We start from the raw sequence: 16,226 nt of genomic DNA, 5'->3' as shown, positions 1-16,226 counted from the left end.
CCAGTGGCATAGTCTGGCCTCTTAATTCAGGCCTAATAGTAACCTGGTATAACAACTATTGATGTTCCTATTGCCATGGACGCCCACCGTGTCTCACGATGTCCCTCGTTGACAGCGGGAAGCCTTGTCGTTGTGGGGCACTACAGCTGAAGGTGGAGAGAGCCTGAAGGGCGTATTTTCAGGCGCAAACCCAATGCCTCACGCTAACCTTTGGTGCAGCACAGTTCAGTCGAGGGCGTGAGCCTGGGCGCGACATGATCCCTCCGATGTTCGCAGGTCAACAGATGCATCCCTCAAGGCGTAGGACGCTGTAATTATATCATAAACCTGAAGCTATGCAGCTGCTGCGTCGTGGCTCAGATAACGACAGCATGGCACCTGGAACGGAATCGGAACCGGTGAGGGAATGGATCGTCCTCATTCCCGATGTCGAAGGGTCATTAGAGACGCGGATGAGAGTGCGAGAGTAAGTAATTAATTACCTTCACTGTGCCCCTGAAAGGTATATAAATCATCTTTAGAACACATATCAAGGAATTGCTCCAGCATATCGACTCTGGTTTATTCCAAATGGGCGGGGGCACTTTGGCCGGAGATAGCGTCAATGGAAGTGGCATCATCGCCCGAGCCAAATCCGAAGCCGATGTACTAGCTGTCCTCAAGAATGATGTCTACGCCAGAAGCGGAGTCTGGGATCTAGATAATGTCAAGTTCATTCCTGTATGTATCTCATCACAAGAACAGATTGTAATTAACCAATGGACAGTTCAAATGCGTGTATAGGCGGGAGCATATTGACGGTGCTGTCATGGGCGCTGAGTGGAAATTCTAAAGCGGGGTTAGTGGTTTAGATTAATAATTCACTGCACTTATATAAGGGCCTGTCCACTAATTCACATCCCGTCTCGCGAAGACCAACATCCATCCACCAGTCAAACATCAATGATGGACTCAATTGCCATTATCCAAAAAGACAAAGGCCTGACTCAAGGGAATGTCACTCTACCTCCCTTGAAGGACCATCAGGTATACGTCAAGGTTGAATACGCCGCTTTCAATCCTACTGATCGTGAGTTCGGTCGTCAACCTTTGAGACTTTGTGTCGCTGATTTGGTGAGGCCTGGCTCTTGATGTCAATGCCTTTGGAGATGGCGCAGTGCTAGGCTGTGACTTTGCTGGTAAAGTCGTGGATGCCCACTCAAGTGTCACCAAATTGAAGCCTGGTGACAGCCTTGCTGGCTTTATCTGGGGAGGTGAGTTCGATAAGGCTTGCATGTCAATAGAAAGAAAGCTGACGTGTTGCAGGAGAGATCAAGGGCCTAGGGGCCTACTCGTAAGTTCTGTGCAACACTGAGACGACCTTCGATAAAGTTAATCAGAACTCGAAGGAAGTACACGATCGCCGACGAGCGGTTGTCTTTTAAAATACCCGGAAATATTAATCCAGCAGAGGCTTCATCAGTTCCATTGGCTGCTAACACTGCATGGCTTGCTCTCTTCTCCGACGATTGCCTTGCACTCAATTCCTATAAGACAGGAGAAAGAAGCCCCTTGTTGATCTGGGGAGGTAACAGTACGTACTCAAAACAGCACTCGATACGAAAGAATACTGACCGATCTACAGCAACCGTTGGATATTTCGCCATTCAGATCGCCAAGCTCCACAACATCGAAGTCGTTACAACCTGCAACCCTAAAAACTTCGATAAGATGCGACAAGCTGGCGCAACTCATGTTTTTGACTACAATGACGAGGAAGTTGCATCTAAGATTCGATCAGCAGTGCCAAATCTGCAGCATGTCTTTGATACAGTTGGCAACGAAACCTCCTCAGCGACTGCAGCCAGGTCCATCAGTCAACCACAAGGCATGCTATCCACCGTTCGCCCAGGCAAGGCAAACACTGAAGGCGTTCCACCTCATATCAAGGTCACGGATGTCTTTGTCTTTACTGCTTTCCCCACAGAGCATAGCTACCGAGGAAAGGCGCATTGGCCTGTAAGTGTCATCTGTATCCGCTCGCAACATGCATGAGGCCGGTCTCTTAACATCTTGATAGGTGAAAATGAATGATCACAAACTCAGTGCCGATTTTCATGGTCAGTTGCAGACATTGCTCGGAAACGGATCTCTCAAGCCATCTCCCATCCGTCTCATGGGACAGCTTAGCCCGTCTACGGTTGAGAAAGCGATGGATCTCAACCGCCAAGGTTCTATCTCGGGCGAGAAGCTTGTTTTTGAAGGCTTTATTTAGGATATGAGCCACCGACGATTGCTTGATGCTGGACGAAGGTCAATTCGTTTAGAGTAGTTCGTTTGCTTACCAAGCAATAAAAAACGAGAGACCGCTGTTTTCATCATTTCAAGATCCACTGACGTATCTCGATGCAACATAAACACCATCTCCACTTGGCCAAGAGAAACAAAAGATCCCTCGTATACATACATCACAGCCACTTACTCATCATCCCAAGAACCATGAAGCAATGACAAAGATTCCCTCCCCCTTGGCACGTCTGTAAAAGATCCTCTTGGCCGCATCCATCAGGCTATTTCGCATAATCATCGCATGCAAAATACCCAGCAGCGGGGTCGAGATAAAGGCTGTATACAGATCGGGAAGTTGGTATTATGCATATTCTTAGTGTCGCCTTGGCATGTTGCAACGTCAATTACCGACCTTCCCGATTGACGACTGATCTTCACGGACTAGTTGCCAAACGTTGATGATTACTCCGTGATAGAGATATTTGCGGGGCGGATCACGCAAGATTGGTGAAGAATTGGAGGGACTTGTGTTGATGGATGAGGGGATTTATTCTAAGCATTTTCCGGGTATAAAAGGTAAAAGATCTCGGCTGTCCAGTCTTGCCTTTGAATGAGATGCGAAGTCATTCATCATGAAGTTTACTACAGCTGCTGCTCTTCTGGCTCTTTCGCCTTTGACAGAGGCTACCAAGCCTCCGGTAAACTCAAAGAAGCTTCAAAAGCTCATCACCGAGAAGGGGTACGTCATGATGCCTCAGTCAGATTCTTCCCGCTGACCATCACAGGTTGATGCACAACTTGAAGAAACTCAATGACATTGCTTACGCCAACGGAGGAAACCGTGCCTTCGGTCTTCCAGGTTACGCCGCCTCAGTCGACTTCATCTATCACGAGATCTCCAAACTAAAGGGATTCAAGACATGGAAGCAAGATTTCCCTGCGAACTTCACTCAAACTCTTGCAGCTGAAGTCACCGTCGATGACGAAACGTTCAGAACTGTCGCTTTGACTTATACACCCAGTACTTCTGAGGATGGTGTAACAGCCGAGCTTGTCCACGGTCCCGAAGGTACAGCTGCATGCGATGCCGCAAACTATGAGGGTCTCGACGTTGAAGGAAAGGTCGTACTCGTTGAACGTGGTCTTTGTCCTGATGGAACTACTTTCGCTGGAAAAGTCAAACCCGCAGCTGCTGCAGGTGCTCAAGTCGTTGTTATTTATAACTCCGATGAAGCGAAGCTAACAGCTGGTACTCTGTCTGCACCTAACCCAAAGGAGTATGTTCCCACTGGTCTTATTGACCAAGACCCCGGAAAGGCCCTGAAGGCTCGTCTCGATGCTGGTGAGAAGCTCGAAGTATTCGTCAAGATCATTCAGACCATCGAAACGCGCATCACCCAGAACGTCTTTGCCGAAACCAAAGGAGGCGATGGCGAGAATGTTGTCATGCTGGGAGCTCATCTCGACTCAGTCCAAGCAGGACCTGGAATCAACGACGATGGATCAGGAACTTCGCTCATCCTTGAAACAGCAAAGGGTCTGCAGCACTTCTCCACCAAGCTCAAGATCCGATTTGGATGGTGGGGTGCTGAGGAGAACGGTCTCGTTGGGTCGCGCTACTACGTTAACAACCTCAAGACCGATGATGTTGATAATCTCTTGGCCTATCTGAATTTCGACATGGTATCTCGTGGTTTCTTTGGTGTTTTCGACGGAACCGGCGAGAAGGTAGGTCCCGGTGGACCTCCAGGCTCTGATGTCATCGAAGATCTCTTCAGGGAGTTCTTTGAGAAGGAAAAGATCGAAGTTACACCCGTTGGCTTGACTGGTGGAACTGACTACGTTGCCTTCCGCGAGGTCATCAAGAAACCGGTCGGTGGTCTCTTCACTGGAACTGGTCTCGAGCAGGATGCTTGTTATCACCAAGCTTGCGATAACATTACTAACCCTGTTCCCGAGACGCTTCACATCAATGCGAAGGCTGCTGCACATGTCTTGAGCAAGCTCGCTATTGATGGTGTTAAGCTCATTCCCAAGACACCTTCCAATACCACGGTTGGATCCATCAAGAGGGTTAGAGATGCGGCGTCGTTGCATTTGCATGATATCACTGGTTTCGAAGGAAAGCCATGTGACCATGACCTTATCTAGTATTTGTACATATGATGAAATACACACAGCGCAGTCTCTATCAATTCGTTAAACAAGCTATCTACATCCTAAAATCACCCATATGCATAATTTTTGCATGACTCTCATGGCTTTGGAGCCTAGACGACAGGTCGCTCGGGATCTGCCGCAATGTCATCTAAGCGCCTCATCCAGCCCTCCAAGCCAATAGGCAGATCATTCCAAAGAACTGGCTTATCTTCGACACTTTCCAATTTAACACCGTAATCTTCTGCTTGCTTGAGCTCCGCTTCCGTTAGCTTACGGTGGTTGATGTCTCGATATACTTCTTCCATCTTTGGAAGCCAAACCTCTTGTAGAAAGGTACTCAAGGTAGACAGACTTCCATAACCATCACCAAAATCCGAGACAAGTTCCTCCAGCAGTTGCAACATATCAGAATCCTCGTCGTGGATCTCGTCAATATCATCCGAGTTCATCTCAGCGCATGATCCCCCATTTGCAAGATTACAGCAAGTATGGCGAAGGCCCAATGCACAGAATGTCGAATAGCGTAAGATCGCACGAGGCATCCAGCTGTGTATCTCATCTTCCCTGTCTATTAGATCTTGGATGCTAGCAAGTAGCGATCTAGCATTATCCGTCAGAGTAAAGGAAGTTCGCGGGTAGCGTCGGCGACAACCAAGCCCTTCTAGAAATTTGATGACAGGTGTGCAACCATGCAGAGAGCAGTGACATCGACAATCATCGCACAAGGAGTCAGAAAGCGCGGCGGTTGCGACAGAAGATGGCAGGTTGTTATCGTACAGCTTGTAAGGATAGTATCTCGCTTTGTATCCCAAGATTGCCATAAGATAATGAGCCCAGGTTACTCGTTGGGCAACCCCAGGCATAAAGTCTGACGGCACCGCCGACGACATGTCGCCACTATCTCTGATAATCCAGTCGATATACCATGGCGAGGGCCAACCAATCGATCTTCTTCTGATAACCTTCCGTATTATGGAATGAAAAGCGTCGATGAAGGCAGTCGCTTTATCGAAACCGAGTGACAACGCATACTCAGCGGTCTCTCTGTCCAAGATATATGCATATATGGATTTTGAGCTCGCCCTTGATTCTGCCGAGCTACTCTTTTGATGTACCATTACATCCTTCGGAACATCACAAGATCGAGTTTCGAGGCAGCATTGAACCTGTGAGGCATGCCTGTCCAAGATCCATCCTTTGCACAGACCGAAACCACGGACGTCTTCCATGGGAAGTTCAGATATTGCTAGCTGTTCCAACTCCTTTCTTCTTTGGGCAAGATGCTGGAGAACGGCCGTCTTGGTACGTTGACAGGGGTTTCTCAGTCCTAATTCCAAGGATCGTTCGAACAGGGGTGATTTTGCATCAAGTAGTAGCTCTACCATACTGCAGCTGATACATAATTGCTGGTCACCTAGGTTTGGCTTTTTATGTAGATGGGAAATTGCATAATCGATAGGGTACCTCCGTTCACTGTCCGCAATGCTGAGGGCCTCGAGGTTGACGCGTCCCATCAAGAGTGAGAAAATACGCAGATTCCCTACCAGAACAGCTATATGGACTGGTGATTGTCCACAATAGTTGATTTCCAGTCCATACGATGGATATTTTCTACTCAGGAACTCGACTTCCTCTTCATTCTCTTGGAGAATTGCAACGCTAAGCGGGTTAAAACCGAGATCTGGTTCAGTTAGTCCTCCTCCTGCCTAAGACCCCTGTTACTTACATTGAGCAATCTCGGGGAACTCTTTCAGAAGCTTCCGCTTTCGTGGGTACTTGTCAAGCCCATACACGCTTCCATAATCATGCCTTGTTGACTCGTCGCAGCGACTTAAAAGTGCTGACACAGTGTCAGGCAGCGTGCTAGTATTGAGCAACCAATTGCTTTCTAAGACTAGTGCAAGAAATTGTAATCTATTACGTACAGCTATTAGTATATTCAACAAAGGCTTGAACATGAACTTACTCTCCACCGCGATCATAGGTGACGGGTACCTCAATAGCGGCCAGGGAACGAAACACATACGCAACGTCATCTCCTGGCTTTTTAGACAGTCCAGGCTGCTATAGGGATCCACCGTTAGAATATCATTGACTCCATCAATCAAAGATTAACCCACGAGATGAGATAGTTGTGATGCGAAAATGTCAAGTACTGATTCACCATCTCCATTCATGTCTGCTGGAGAGGCTTCATGCTTCGCATAGCATAACTGAAGACGTCTGACACACGATTCGGCGATCATTTCGTAGTGCTCGCTACTCAAACTTGGTTCAAGCCCTGTCTTTAGAGCACAAAGAGCCCGGACGAGTTTGAAGGCTGGGGAGAGACTTTCGTCTACTGTTGGACTCCACGTGATGTTTTGAGCCAGACTAAAACCACCTGCGCCAGTTGTGAGAGAGATTGAGATGCCTACAGCGCTTGTCAAGACGTTCAGAATACTGGGAACAGAAACACCAACGGCGCTTCGCTTCTGCTGGGTCGATCTGACGATTTGTGATAAAGGGCATTCAGGCGCGTGGTGGGTTGTCTTCTGAAGCTCCGTCTCAAGAGATATCAAGCCTAAGCGGGCTCTGCTGCGCTGAACATCCCGACGTTTGGCACAATTGCACGAATCCCGTCCTCTCCTTCTTTGCATGTTAGATCCTACGGTCTGTCGATTGGGCGGTGGGTATCGCGGCTCTGAGCGTAGTGAAGCATTCGAGACGGCGTCGCAAAGTGTTCGCAGGTCATTTGGATATGATACAAGCTGGGCGACTTGCGTTTTTACAGTTTCTTCGTTGCGTAGATGGGCGAGAATCTCATCAATTTTTGTGTTAGGAAATTGAGTCGTTCCGGATGTCCTTTCAGCTTGTACTAGAATGGTCTTCATTGTCTGCTGCAAGGAGGTAATAGCTGTACTCTGGTCGTTCAAAATGGCCCTAAATACGGAGTCCAATTAATTAATGATTGCCAGAGTTAGTAGATGATTATAGCTTACAGTTGCAGAGCTGATAAGGCAGTTTTAAGGACATTATTTGCCGACTTCAATCGTTCTTCAACCCGGGCGATATTCTTCTTCTTGAAGGGATAGCTCCATTTTTGCATTGAACTTTTGGCTTTGCAAATAGGACCTGCAGAGTTGATAGGCTTTCCCAGTAGGTCGTTCAGAAGGCTATTCAAGGCATGAAGTTCAGATTCACACGAGCTCTTGCACTCCTCCACAGCATCTTGGGCCATACTACTCCCGTTGACTTTACTCAATGCATCTCCGATTGCCTTCAGGGAGCATTGCAGGGTCTTTGCGTTATTTTTGGCCTGCAGGAGGTCTTCTTCTCGTCCCTTGACGGCGTCGAGGTATTCTGATAATCCCGTGTATAACTGAAGGCCAAAGGATATAATCCCGATGGCGGTGCCGGCAGCTTCTGCCATGTCGCTGTGAATTCAAAGCGATGCAATCGGAGATGGCGGATACAAAATTTAAGTGCAAGAGGCAAGTTTGGACATAAAAATTACCGTCCAGGCTGGGGAAGACATTCTAGGGATCAGATGAAGTGGACCAACAGCCATGCGACCAACATTGAGGCCCCGGCGCTTAACTGCTTGTACTCTATGATGATAGGCTAGCAATGCACTGCCCATCAGGTGACTCGCATGGAGGGTTGCTGCCTGAGCTTGGCCTGACTAGGTGTTTTATGGCATAAATATATATTACTGAAATACTATATTTACTAGCAATTTCACCAAACTACAATCAATGTTAGCCTGCCCCTGGTAGTAAGAATAATATGCTATATAGAAGGTCATAATTAACTTTAGCAAAGGGTATCCTAGACTTAAACGCCGAAGTCTCTTATCATTTTGGATCGAGATTATCGGCATTCTTTCCTCACCTAGGCAAGCACTTAGCATTGTGGCAAGTATGTAAACAGAGCCCTGATTCTTTATTATGCCGAAAAGCCAACTTGAGCTAGATGCGTTTTTTGCAGCTGATACTTGTGGCTGAGAGCTTATTCCACCAGACAGAACCTAGTTCCTATCTAAGATCTCACAGGATGATATTGAGCATCGATCGATGTGTAGTTCATTATTCGTTGTATTTATTTACTACCAAGGAACGCCAACACAAGATCTAGTACTGTTCCTCAAGCTCCCTGTGCGCCTTGCGTTCGCCGTGACGCTTAGCCTCCTCCTTGTCAAAGAAGTCAAGACCCTTAGTCTCAAACTCTCTGTCAACGAAAGCACCAACAGCTCCGGCAATGAACTCCTTGGCCTTGGCATGGCTGTCAGGCTTGCCTGGTGAGCCGTTAGTGACAGGTCTCAGGGCGAAAGATGGGGTTTAGCTTACCGTTTCTGGCTACATGGTCCTCATATGCCTTGGCAGCTTCAAAGGCAGCAGCACCGCCAATGATCTCGTGGGAGAGCTTGGCGTGATGCTCCCTGTTCTCAGAGTATTGGTTGTAGTTGTTGAACTCCTCAACGACCTCGGTGTTGTCTAACAAGTCAATTAGTAGGGCTCTAGTAACTACGGCTCGGGAGAACTTACTTTCCTCGAACCAACCCATTGTGAATGATGTACTTGATGATATTGAATAAATGATAAAGAAGTAGGATGTTTGAATAAGAATCGATGCACACAGAAAAAGCTTCAAACTTTATACCTTGAGGGGTCCAGGGGTCTCTACTCTATCCTGCACATGTCGATTCTATTCTAAACTTGGAAACGGGCGGGCTGCCTCTAGTCGAGTTTCAAGCCATGACGGTGTGCGAGCCAGTAGTGGCTGAAGTCGTAGCTCATCGGATCTCACGGCTCACAACACAAGGGCCACTTCGGCAATCGATGCCGTGCGAGCTCGGATAAGCGGCGCGCTTGAACTCCACTGGAGGACGTAATCGTCAATCAACGTAGTGAAAGATGGGGGGTTTCAGCTGGCATTGACGAGGTGAAAAGAGATGCCGTCTTTGCCGGGAGTTTGAGGGGATTGCCACAGCTTGCTAATACCTCGTGGGAATGGCGTGGCGGGGGATAGCTTTGAAGGCATGGAATTATCGCGGGTTTACGAGATTGGCATCCCTGGAGGAGCGGGGAGCTGTCTAGGGAGGTTCAAATGAGACTAAATTCAAGGCAGGAGAAATAAAATGGACAGACGTAATGGTATATTTGCTTGAATCATGTCTAGATGTTTCTTTCATCCCTGCTGTTGTATGCTGGTGACGGTTGTTGTTGTGATACCCCGAGTAGGCTGTGCCTCACTCTGACGCGGGGACTTTCTCCCGTCCCATTCGAAACGTCCAAGCGCATCTGCCCACTGTCCCGGTACACAGTGGTCGTCATACTTGGATAGAATGACGGTGAAGCAGGCTGGGTCTGGGCCCCTCACGAGCTTCAGTCCGTCGATCTGGGCCCTTGACGCCGCAATGCCTTTCGGCATGATCTAAAATCGTCCCGAGTGATCTAATTGGCGTCCGGCTGTATCCGCGCGTGGCGGGGTCATTGGCCTCCAATATTTGAGTTTCGTACTGCATCATTCTGAGACGCCCATCATCCAGCTGGGTCATCGCGTAATTGAACAGCTGTAGCAGCTCTTTTCGTGACGCGTCGTAGCCACGGCCAGTAAGTAGTATCAATCCATCGTCGCAGTAATTGTAATGATGCGACGATTTGGTAGATACCGAACATATCGCCCGTCGAACCGAGTGAGGCCTCTGACCATATTACCTTGAACAATTAGAAGAGCTGCAATGATGGCGCGGGGTAAACTTACGGTTCGAGAGTCTTGACGACTCGCTGCGATAAAGTTCCACGTATTTCCCTGCACGATCAGTCCAGGCAGAAAGCCCAGATCATCCACCGATGGAGCCTTCTCCCCATCGTCAACAGGCACAGAAGCACCAGCGTCAACGAGTCGTTGTAGAAGAGTCAAATGCGCTGTTAAAAACGTCGCAACTTGGAGGTTGGCAGTGTCCAAGCCCTCACCGGGACGCTTAGTCTCGATGGGAACCGCGATTGGATTGCTTAATAGTGACAAGTCATCGGTCGGGTTTATTGACAAGCCGGGAAGACATGCACGAACGATGTCGACGGTGCTGGAGATGTTTGTATCGGCGGGATCGTGGTGGGGATCGAGGTAGACGCAAAAGTCGATCCTTTTATCGGGCGCGAAACGGATGCGGTAGTCGGGGACGATCGAAGCAGATGAACTGCCACTGTTAGAAGGGAAGCGAAAGGAGATATTGCAGTGAACTTACCAGCATGTCACGTTGACAAGCCGTTGGAATGCACCCTTTGATCGATTACGAAGCGCCAAGCACAGCAAAGGGAAGTGAACCTCATGATTCCACGCTGCTTCAGACCTCCCCATGCGAAGACAATCACCGGCGCACTCAAGAATGTACACCACATCCTCCGGAGTCGGAGTAATCCCCAATTCATCTCGACGCGCAGAGCAGCAAAATTCTTTATCCTCGTACATAGCAGCCATGTCCGGATGTAAAGCCCTCGCAGCTGTCTCGTCCTGTATACTCTCCAGCCCATTCCCTCCCAGGATCCCCCGTCCTCGACTGAATTGTAATAACTTCGTTCGCATTTCTGCTAGACTTGGTGGAAGGCCGGATGGATCGGACATCGCGCGCGTTTCGACGCCGTGGGAGGATAGAGCCATGGCTGCTAATTGCTTTCGAGGCGATGAAGCACCAGACCGACCACTCGCTGAGGACATTGATGATGTGTCACTGGGTAGATGGACACTGCGTAAAGGTCTGGGAGTCTTTTCTTGTTCGCCTTCATCGTCGAATTGTGCATCGTTTGGGCTTGGACTTGGCACTGCGCCTTTGGTAGTCTTTCGTTTCTTTGTTGGTGCCATATCAGCAGCAGCCTTGGGGATTGTCGGAGAGTCTGGAGGTGGTGTCGGGTGTGTAAACTCCTTCGTAGTAGGCTTAGAGACTGGTATATGATCGGAACTGGTCGAGCTGTAGCTGCGCTGCCGCTTGCGAGTCGATCGTGTCGCTTTTGGTGGTTTCGCTGGGTCGAGCTCGTGAGGGTACGCAGTATTGTCGACCTGGCGCAGCCACGAGAGGATATCGACAGTCATTTCTAAAGATTCAGGCAGTCATTGAGGAAGAATGAAGCGCTAAATGCTTCTGTATCGGCATGTTGGCTGTCCGCGATGATGCTGCAATGCTCGATTACGTAGATCAATTGAGAGACCTCAATTGGCAAGGTGGAGTTGACTGGACAACAGCCACAGGCGCACGGCCACAGCACCAGCCACGGTCTACCCTGAAGTTGAACATAGAACCCTAGAAATGGTAGGTATTCACCGTGAATCTATTTGTCATTTGATCAATTTGATGGGTGGCATACAGAAAATGACTCATGAATTATAATGAGATAATATTGGGGACAAAATTTGCCCCAAATATGCGTGGTCGTTGAACATTGTATATTTACTGCAGTCAATGAGTTCTATTGATAACATCACGGCAGATAAGATAAGCAACACTTTACCGGGAACCTCAATGCTCACCACAGGAGACAGCAACCTTAAACCATTTTCACAATCCCTTAGCCTTGGTCACCTCATCCTCCGGTGCATCTTAATTGACCCAGCCTCTAAGCGCGCTTTCGCAGTCCATATCCCGCCCAACGCAAGCCACGCCGTAATTGTCTACGACGACTCGAACGCGACATCCCCAGTCGCAACGCCTACAAGATACACCAAGTGGAAGCACGACTTTCGCATTAATCTTGCTGCACCAACAGCACGCGCGAGGAAGTACTACGTTGCATAACTGTAAGTAAATGAAAGGAAAGGTACTGTTTCGCTATGCGACCGCGTTGAACGATTCGAAGTTTTGAACGGCGCTTAACGTGTGCACAGGGACAAGCTGGGGATGTAAATTGGTCAAAGACGATGATGAAATCGTTGCTATTTTTAAATCTGATAAGACAAAAATGTTAATCTGACATTTGCGGGGAGTGGCATCAGTAGATGATAATTCCCTTCACGGCCTTGACGACTTGAGCTTGCATTTGCTCCTGACATATCTAATTTATGCACAGTTATGCAAATTATACCATAGATCGTGAGAAAACGCGTAGGTTGATCTACCAAAGAATCGGGTGGTTCCACAACGCGTCGATCGTAAAAGAACCCCATGACGTCGTGACTTTTCTCTACACTGCCACGTAAGCGCCCATACCATCAGAACGCCTCTCGTATATCAAAAACTATCTTTTTCACAATTATAGAAAGCGTAAAATTCCATTGCCGTTAACCCGAACCGTCAAGTGAGGCTGAGCTGCGTTGTCGCCCCAACAGCCAAGCCCCTGAAGTTTAGACTCATCTACGTAACACTGCATGGAACCCTTGCCCTTTTCACTGCAACATTGAGGCCTCACCATGAAACTCACGACATTCGTGAGCTATGCGATTTTACTATCTGGGGTTTTGGGGAAGGATGAGGTTGCGAGAGTATGCGGAAATGAGCGGTTAGGTGAACTAAATGACTCACTCTCCTGTACGTTCAATCTCACCATGGGCATGGATACTTGCTGATAATCGCAGATTACCCAAATGCATGGAACAAAAAGAGTCCTAAAAATGGCTTCGTCTGCCTCAAAGTCGACAACAGCACACCCGCATTCTCCGCAACGTGGAACTGGCCCGCCGACATCCAAGATGTACACTCCTTTCCCTACGTGCGCTTCAACAACCCTTCACTCCCCGTGCGTCTCAGCGAGTTAGAGTCAATCCGCTTATCAACAGATTGGATCTACACACCAGGAAGTCCTTCAAAAATACCAGATGATTTTAGTAATGAGGTCTGGGCAAAGAATAAAGCGGAGTTGGAGGGGGACGGCGTGCAGGCGAATGCGGCGTGGGATTTCTTTCTGGACGATGATAGGAATAGAACGCTGTATCCGCAGGTTGCTAAGATTGAGTTTATGGTTTGGTTGGGAAGGGTGGGGGATCCGTGGTGGCTTGGACGGCAGAACGATAGTATCTTGTCGACTGTTACGCTTGGGAAGACTGAGTTGTAAGTACACCACTTGTGTTTTACTGCAAATACTGACTGTTCTAGCTCGCTCTTCTATGGCCGAAACTCGGGAGGAACGCACGTCTTCACAGCCGTTACAAAAGACAACAGCGACGTACTATCCTTCGATGAAGATTTCTATCCTTTATTCCAGTATATCCTCAAACAAGCCCACAAACAAATCGACGCCGATGACCTACCCAAAGATCCATGGCTAGGTATCATTGAGTTCGGAACAGAGACGTGGATGTCAAGAGGAAACGCTACATTCACAGCTGCGAATTTCGGGATGAGTTTGAAGGGGAATTTTACGAGTGAGAGGAACTCGACGAAGGGAGATGATGATAAGGACAAGGGTGATAAGTCTGGTGATGAGAAGGGTGGTGATAAGGGTAGTGGCGATAAAGGTAGTGGGGATAACTCGACGGATTCAAAGGGTGATGAGGAGGATGATGCGGTGAGGTTGATGAGCCAATCTGTGTTGGGGTATGTCATTGCAGCGGCGTTGGTTATTAGTGCGGTTCTTTCTTAGGATATTCATGGCGAGCGTGCATCATCATCTGCATAGCGGTGTTTTGTATCATTAGCAGAAATCTTAATCTTCATTCAAGGGAAGTATGGCTTCACGGTAGGATGAAGCCCCAATTGGAGTCTGGAAACCATAATCGATAGACACAATGATAAGCGATACAGGGGAAAGCCCATTAAAATGTTTGATATCAAATATATACGGTTACGCCCAATCTGTTAGGAGGACGTAGTCTCTCTAAGGATTGGCTACAGGATTCGCATCCTCCGGTTGGTGGGCCGACTACAAGGATCCGTCAACCTACCCTCCATCAACCATCAACCCATCTTATTCCCTCATCACGATCTTCACGATCTTCACCTTCACAAACCCATCACCATGCCACACACCTTCCCACCAAGCCGTCTCCGACGCGCCGTCCACGCCCTTCCCTTCCTCCTAATAACAGCCATAATGTCCCGCGCCTTCACAATGGCAAAACCCATCGGTCCTATAATTGAAGAAACCCTACAAACCTCCATCTTCACAGCGCAAAACGTCACCGTGCCTATTATCAAAAGTTTCTATGGTGTACCGGTCCTAGATGATGTTTTTGCTGTGATCACTGTTGCGTTTGCGCATTTGCAGTTCTTTACGGATGAGGAGGCTTACTGGCAGCTTTTGGTGTTCTTGACGGATTTTGCGGGGATGTATGCTGTTGTTGTGATTGAGGGGTATAGACCGGGGAATACGTTTCCTGTGATCAAGTAGTAAGTGCACTTCCATGCAGAGGTATTTATGCTAACCATGGTGGCAAGCCCCGTTGTATTTTTGTTTCTCTCTCAGATGTTCGGTATAGGTTGTCTTGCGCCGATCTTCTTCTTTCTGTTCTATATCTTCACGCCTGCTTACAAACTTACAACTCCGAGTCTGTATCGACCTGGCGTAGCGCCTTGCATGGCTATTTTGCCTACGGTTGTGTTTGGGTATTATGTCACGCACTTTCCGTCATTCTTTCACTCTTCTCTTGAGGCGAGGAATTGGTGGAATTGGATTTGGCAGCTGTTTCCAATCTGGGGATCCATCATCATGCTTGTGCTGTCGAAGATTATTCCTCAGCCAAAAGAGCAGACACAGAAGACAATTAAGCAAGAGCTCAATGCCCTTCGACTCACGATCGGTGTCATCAGTGCTATAAGCACGGCGACGTGGTGGTATACCATTCTCAATATGGACTCAACTATCGTCGAGGTCTTCATCCCGCAGCATTTCCTCACAACGCCACAAGACCCAATCCTAGGCCTTCGAATCGTCATCCAATTCGATTACATCTGCTGTTACGCAGCTGGCTTTCTGTGGTTGGCGTATCACTTCAAGGACCTTGAGAACGTTGGGGTCTGCAGTATTTCATGGATTCGAGCTGGCTGCGCTTCAGTTGTGTTGGGTTGTTTACTGGGACCGGGGACTATGTTTCCCCTTATTTGGCTTTTGAGAGAGGAGTTGTTGGTCGCGACACAGGTTGATGTAAGAAATCTGACAATTAGTGGCGGTTAGTGGTTAGATGATACTTTGGGTGCCAAGCATTTTGGAGCCCAGTATTCGGCGGGATTATTCACCCGACCGTATAAATTTTATCCATCACGCATATCGCACAGACTCTAATCTCATTTCAATCTTATCATTCACTACCAACATGCCACGCCTTCGGTACAACGTAGCAGCAAGTCTAGATGGCTTAATCGCATCACCAGATGGTTCAACACCCTGGATCATCGAAGATTCCACCATCGACTTTCCCGCGCTGTACTCTGAATTCGACTACTTCATCATGGGCCGCAAGACATACGAAACCATGCAATCCTTCGGCGCTGACAATCCACTATCAAAAAGACCCAAAGAATCGGTCATAGTAGCAAGTCGCACCATGAACTCGGACCATTTTCCCGATGTCACAGTCATACAAGAAAACATGCTTGATTACATCAGACATCTCAAAATGAATGACGGGAAGGATATCTGGCTTATGGGCGGTGGTAATCTCGCAGCCCAATGCCTAGAAGCTCACCTAGTGGATACCGTCGAAATCGCTATAATGCCCACGATTCTCGGCACCGGAATACCCCTAACCTCCTCCCTCCCACAGGAAATAAAACTCCAGCTATCAAACAGCACCAGCCTCGGCAGTGGAATCCTCATGACTCAATACAAAGTCATGCAAAGCCAATAATAAGCATAATCATCCTTCCCGTATGTTTCCCCCCCCCCCCCCCC

The 16,226-nt window shown here is 48.2% G+C and overlaps 7 protein-coding genes across 7 annotated transcripts; 4 read left to right on the top strand and 3 right to left on the bottom strand.

The window, feature by feature from the left end:
- Window positions 1–335: 335 nt before the first annotated feature.
- FTJAE_10199 (uncharacterized protein) lies at window positions 336–832 on the top strand (the record flags this gene model as incomplete). Its single annotated transcript, XM_037343016.1, has 3 exons — window positions 336–466; window positions 522–720; window positions 767–832. The coding sequence occupies 3 exons, from the start codon at window positions 336–338 to the stop codon at window positions 830–832; spliced, it is 396 nt and encodes a 131-aa protein (XP_037202657.1).
- A 110-nt stretch (window positions 833–942) lies between these two features.
- FTJAE_10198 (toxD) lies at window positions 943–2,254 on the top strand (the record flags this gene model as incomplete). The annotated part of the gene is made up of 6 exons (XM_037343015.1): window positions 943–1,069; window positions 1,119–1,253; window positions 1,306–1,333; window positions 1,380–1,573; window positions 1,625–1,998; window positions 2,060–2,254. The coding sequence occupies 6 exons, from the start codon at window positions 943–945 to the stop codon at window positions 2,252–2,254; spliced, it is 1,053 nt and encodes a 350-aa protein (XP_037202656.1).
- A 646-nt stretch (window positions 2,255–2,900) lies between these two features.
- Window positions 2,901–4,419, top strand: FTJAE_10197 (aminopeptidase Y precursor vacuolar; the record flags this gene model as incomplete). Its single annotated transcript, XM_037343014.1, has 2 exons — window positions 2,901–3,007; window positions 3,054–4,419. The coding sequence occupies 2 exons, from the start codon at window positions 2,901–2,903 to the stop codon at window positions 4,417–4,419; spliced, it is 1,473 nt and encodes a 490-aa protein (XP_037202655.1).
- A 119-nt stretch (window positions 4,420–4,538) lies between these two features.
- On the bottom strand, window positions 4,539–7,840 carry FTJAE_10196 (uncharacterized protein; the record flags this gene model as incomplete). Its single annotated transcript, XM_037343013.1, has 5 exons — window positions 4,539–6,109; window positions 6,155–6,342; window positions 6,395–6,492; window positions 6,549–7,350; window positions 7,410–7,840. The coding sequence occupies 5 exons, from the start codon at window positions 7,838–7,840 to the stop codon at window positions 4,539–4,541; spliced, it is 3,090 nt and encodes a 1,029-aa protein (XP_037202654.1).
- Window positions 7,841–8,540: 700 nt separating this feature from the next.
- Window positions 8,541–8,973, bottom strand: FTJAE_10195 (phosphoglycerate mutase family; the record flags this gene model as incomplete). Its single annotated transcript, XM_037343012.1, has 3 exons — window positions 8,541–8,704; window positions 8,757–8,903; window positions 8,955–8,973. The coding sequence occupies 3 exons, from the start codon at window positions 8,971–8,973 to the stop codon at window positions 8,541–8,543; spliced, it is 330 nt and encodes a 109-aa protein (XP_037202653.1).
- Window positions 8,974–9,950: 977 nt separating this feature from the next.
- On the bottom strand, window positions 9,951–11,499 carry FTJAE_10194 (uncharacterized protein; the record flags this gene model as incomplete). The annotated part of the gene is made up of 3 exons (XM_037343011.1): window positions 9,951–10,127; window positions 10,174–10,615; window positions 10,658–11,499. The coding sequence occupies 3 exons, from the start codon at window positions 11,497–11,499 to the stop codon at window positions 9,951–9,953; spliced, it is 1,461 nt and encodes a 486-aa protein (XP_037202652.1).
- Window positions 11,500–12,810: 1,311 nt separating this feature from the next.
- FTJAE_10193 (uncharacterized protein) lies at window positions 12,811–16,226 on the top strand (the record flags this gene model as incomplete). Its single annotated transcript, XM_037343010.1, has 6 exons — window positions 12,811–12,928; window positions 12,976–13,447; window positions 13,493–13,933; window positions 14,231–14,725; window positions 14,774–15,357; window positions 15,707–16,164. Coding segments are annotated over 6 exons (2,568 nt in total), but the record flags the coding sequence as incomplete, so codon positions are not given.

The sequence above is a fragment of the Fusarium tjaetaba genome (assembly GCF_013396195.1).
Source record: "Fusarium tjaetaba strain NRRL 66243 chromosome Unknown NRRL66243_c0000238, whole genome shotgun sequence".
NCBI classification, from domain to species: Eukaryota; Fungi; Ascomycota; class Sordariomycetes; order Hypocreales; family Nectriaceae; genus Fusarium; species Fusarium tjaetaba.
Note: the sequence above shows the minus strand (reverse complement) of the source record. Positions and strands in the feature narration are given on the sequence as shown.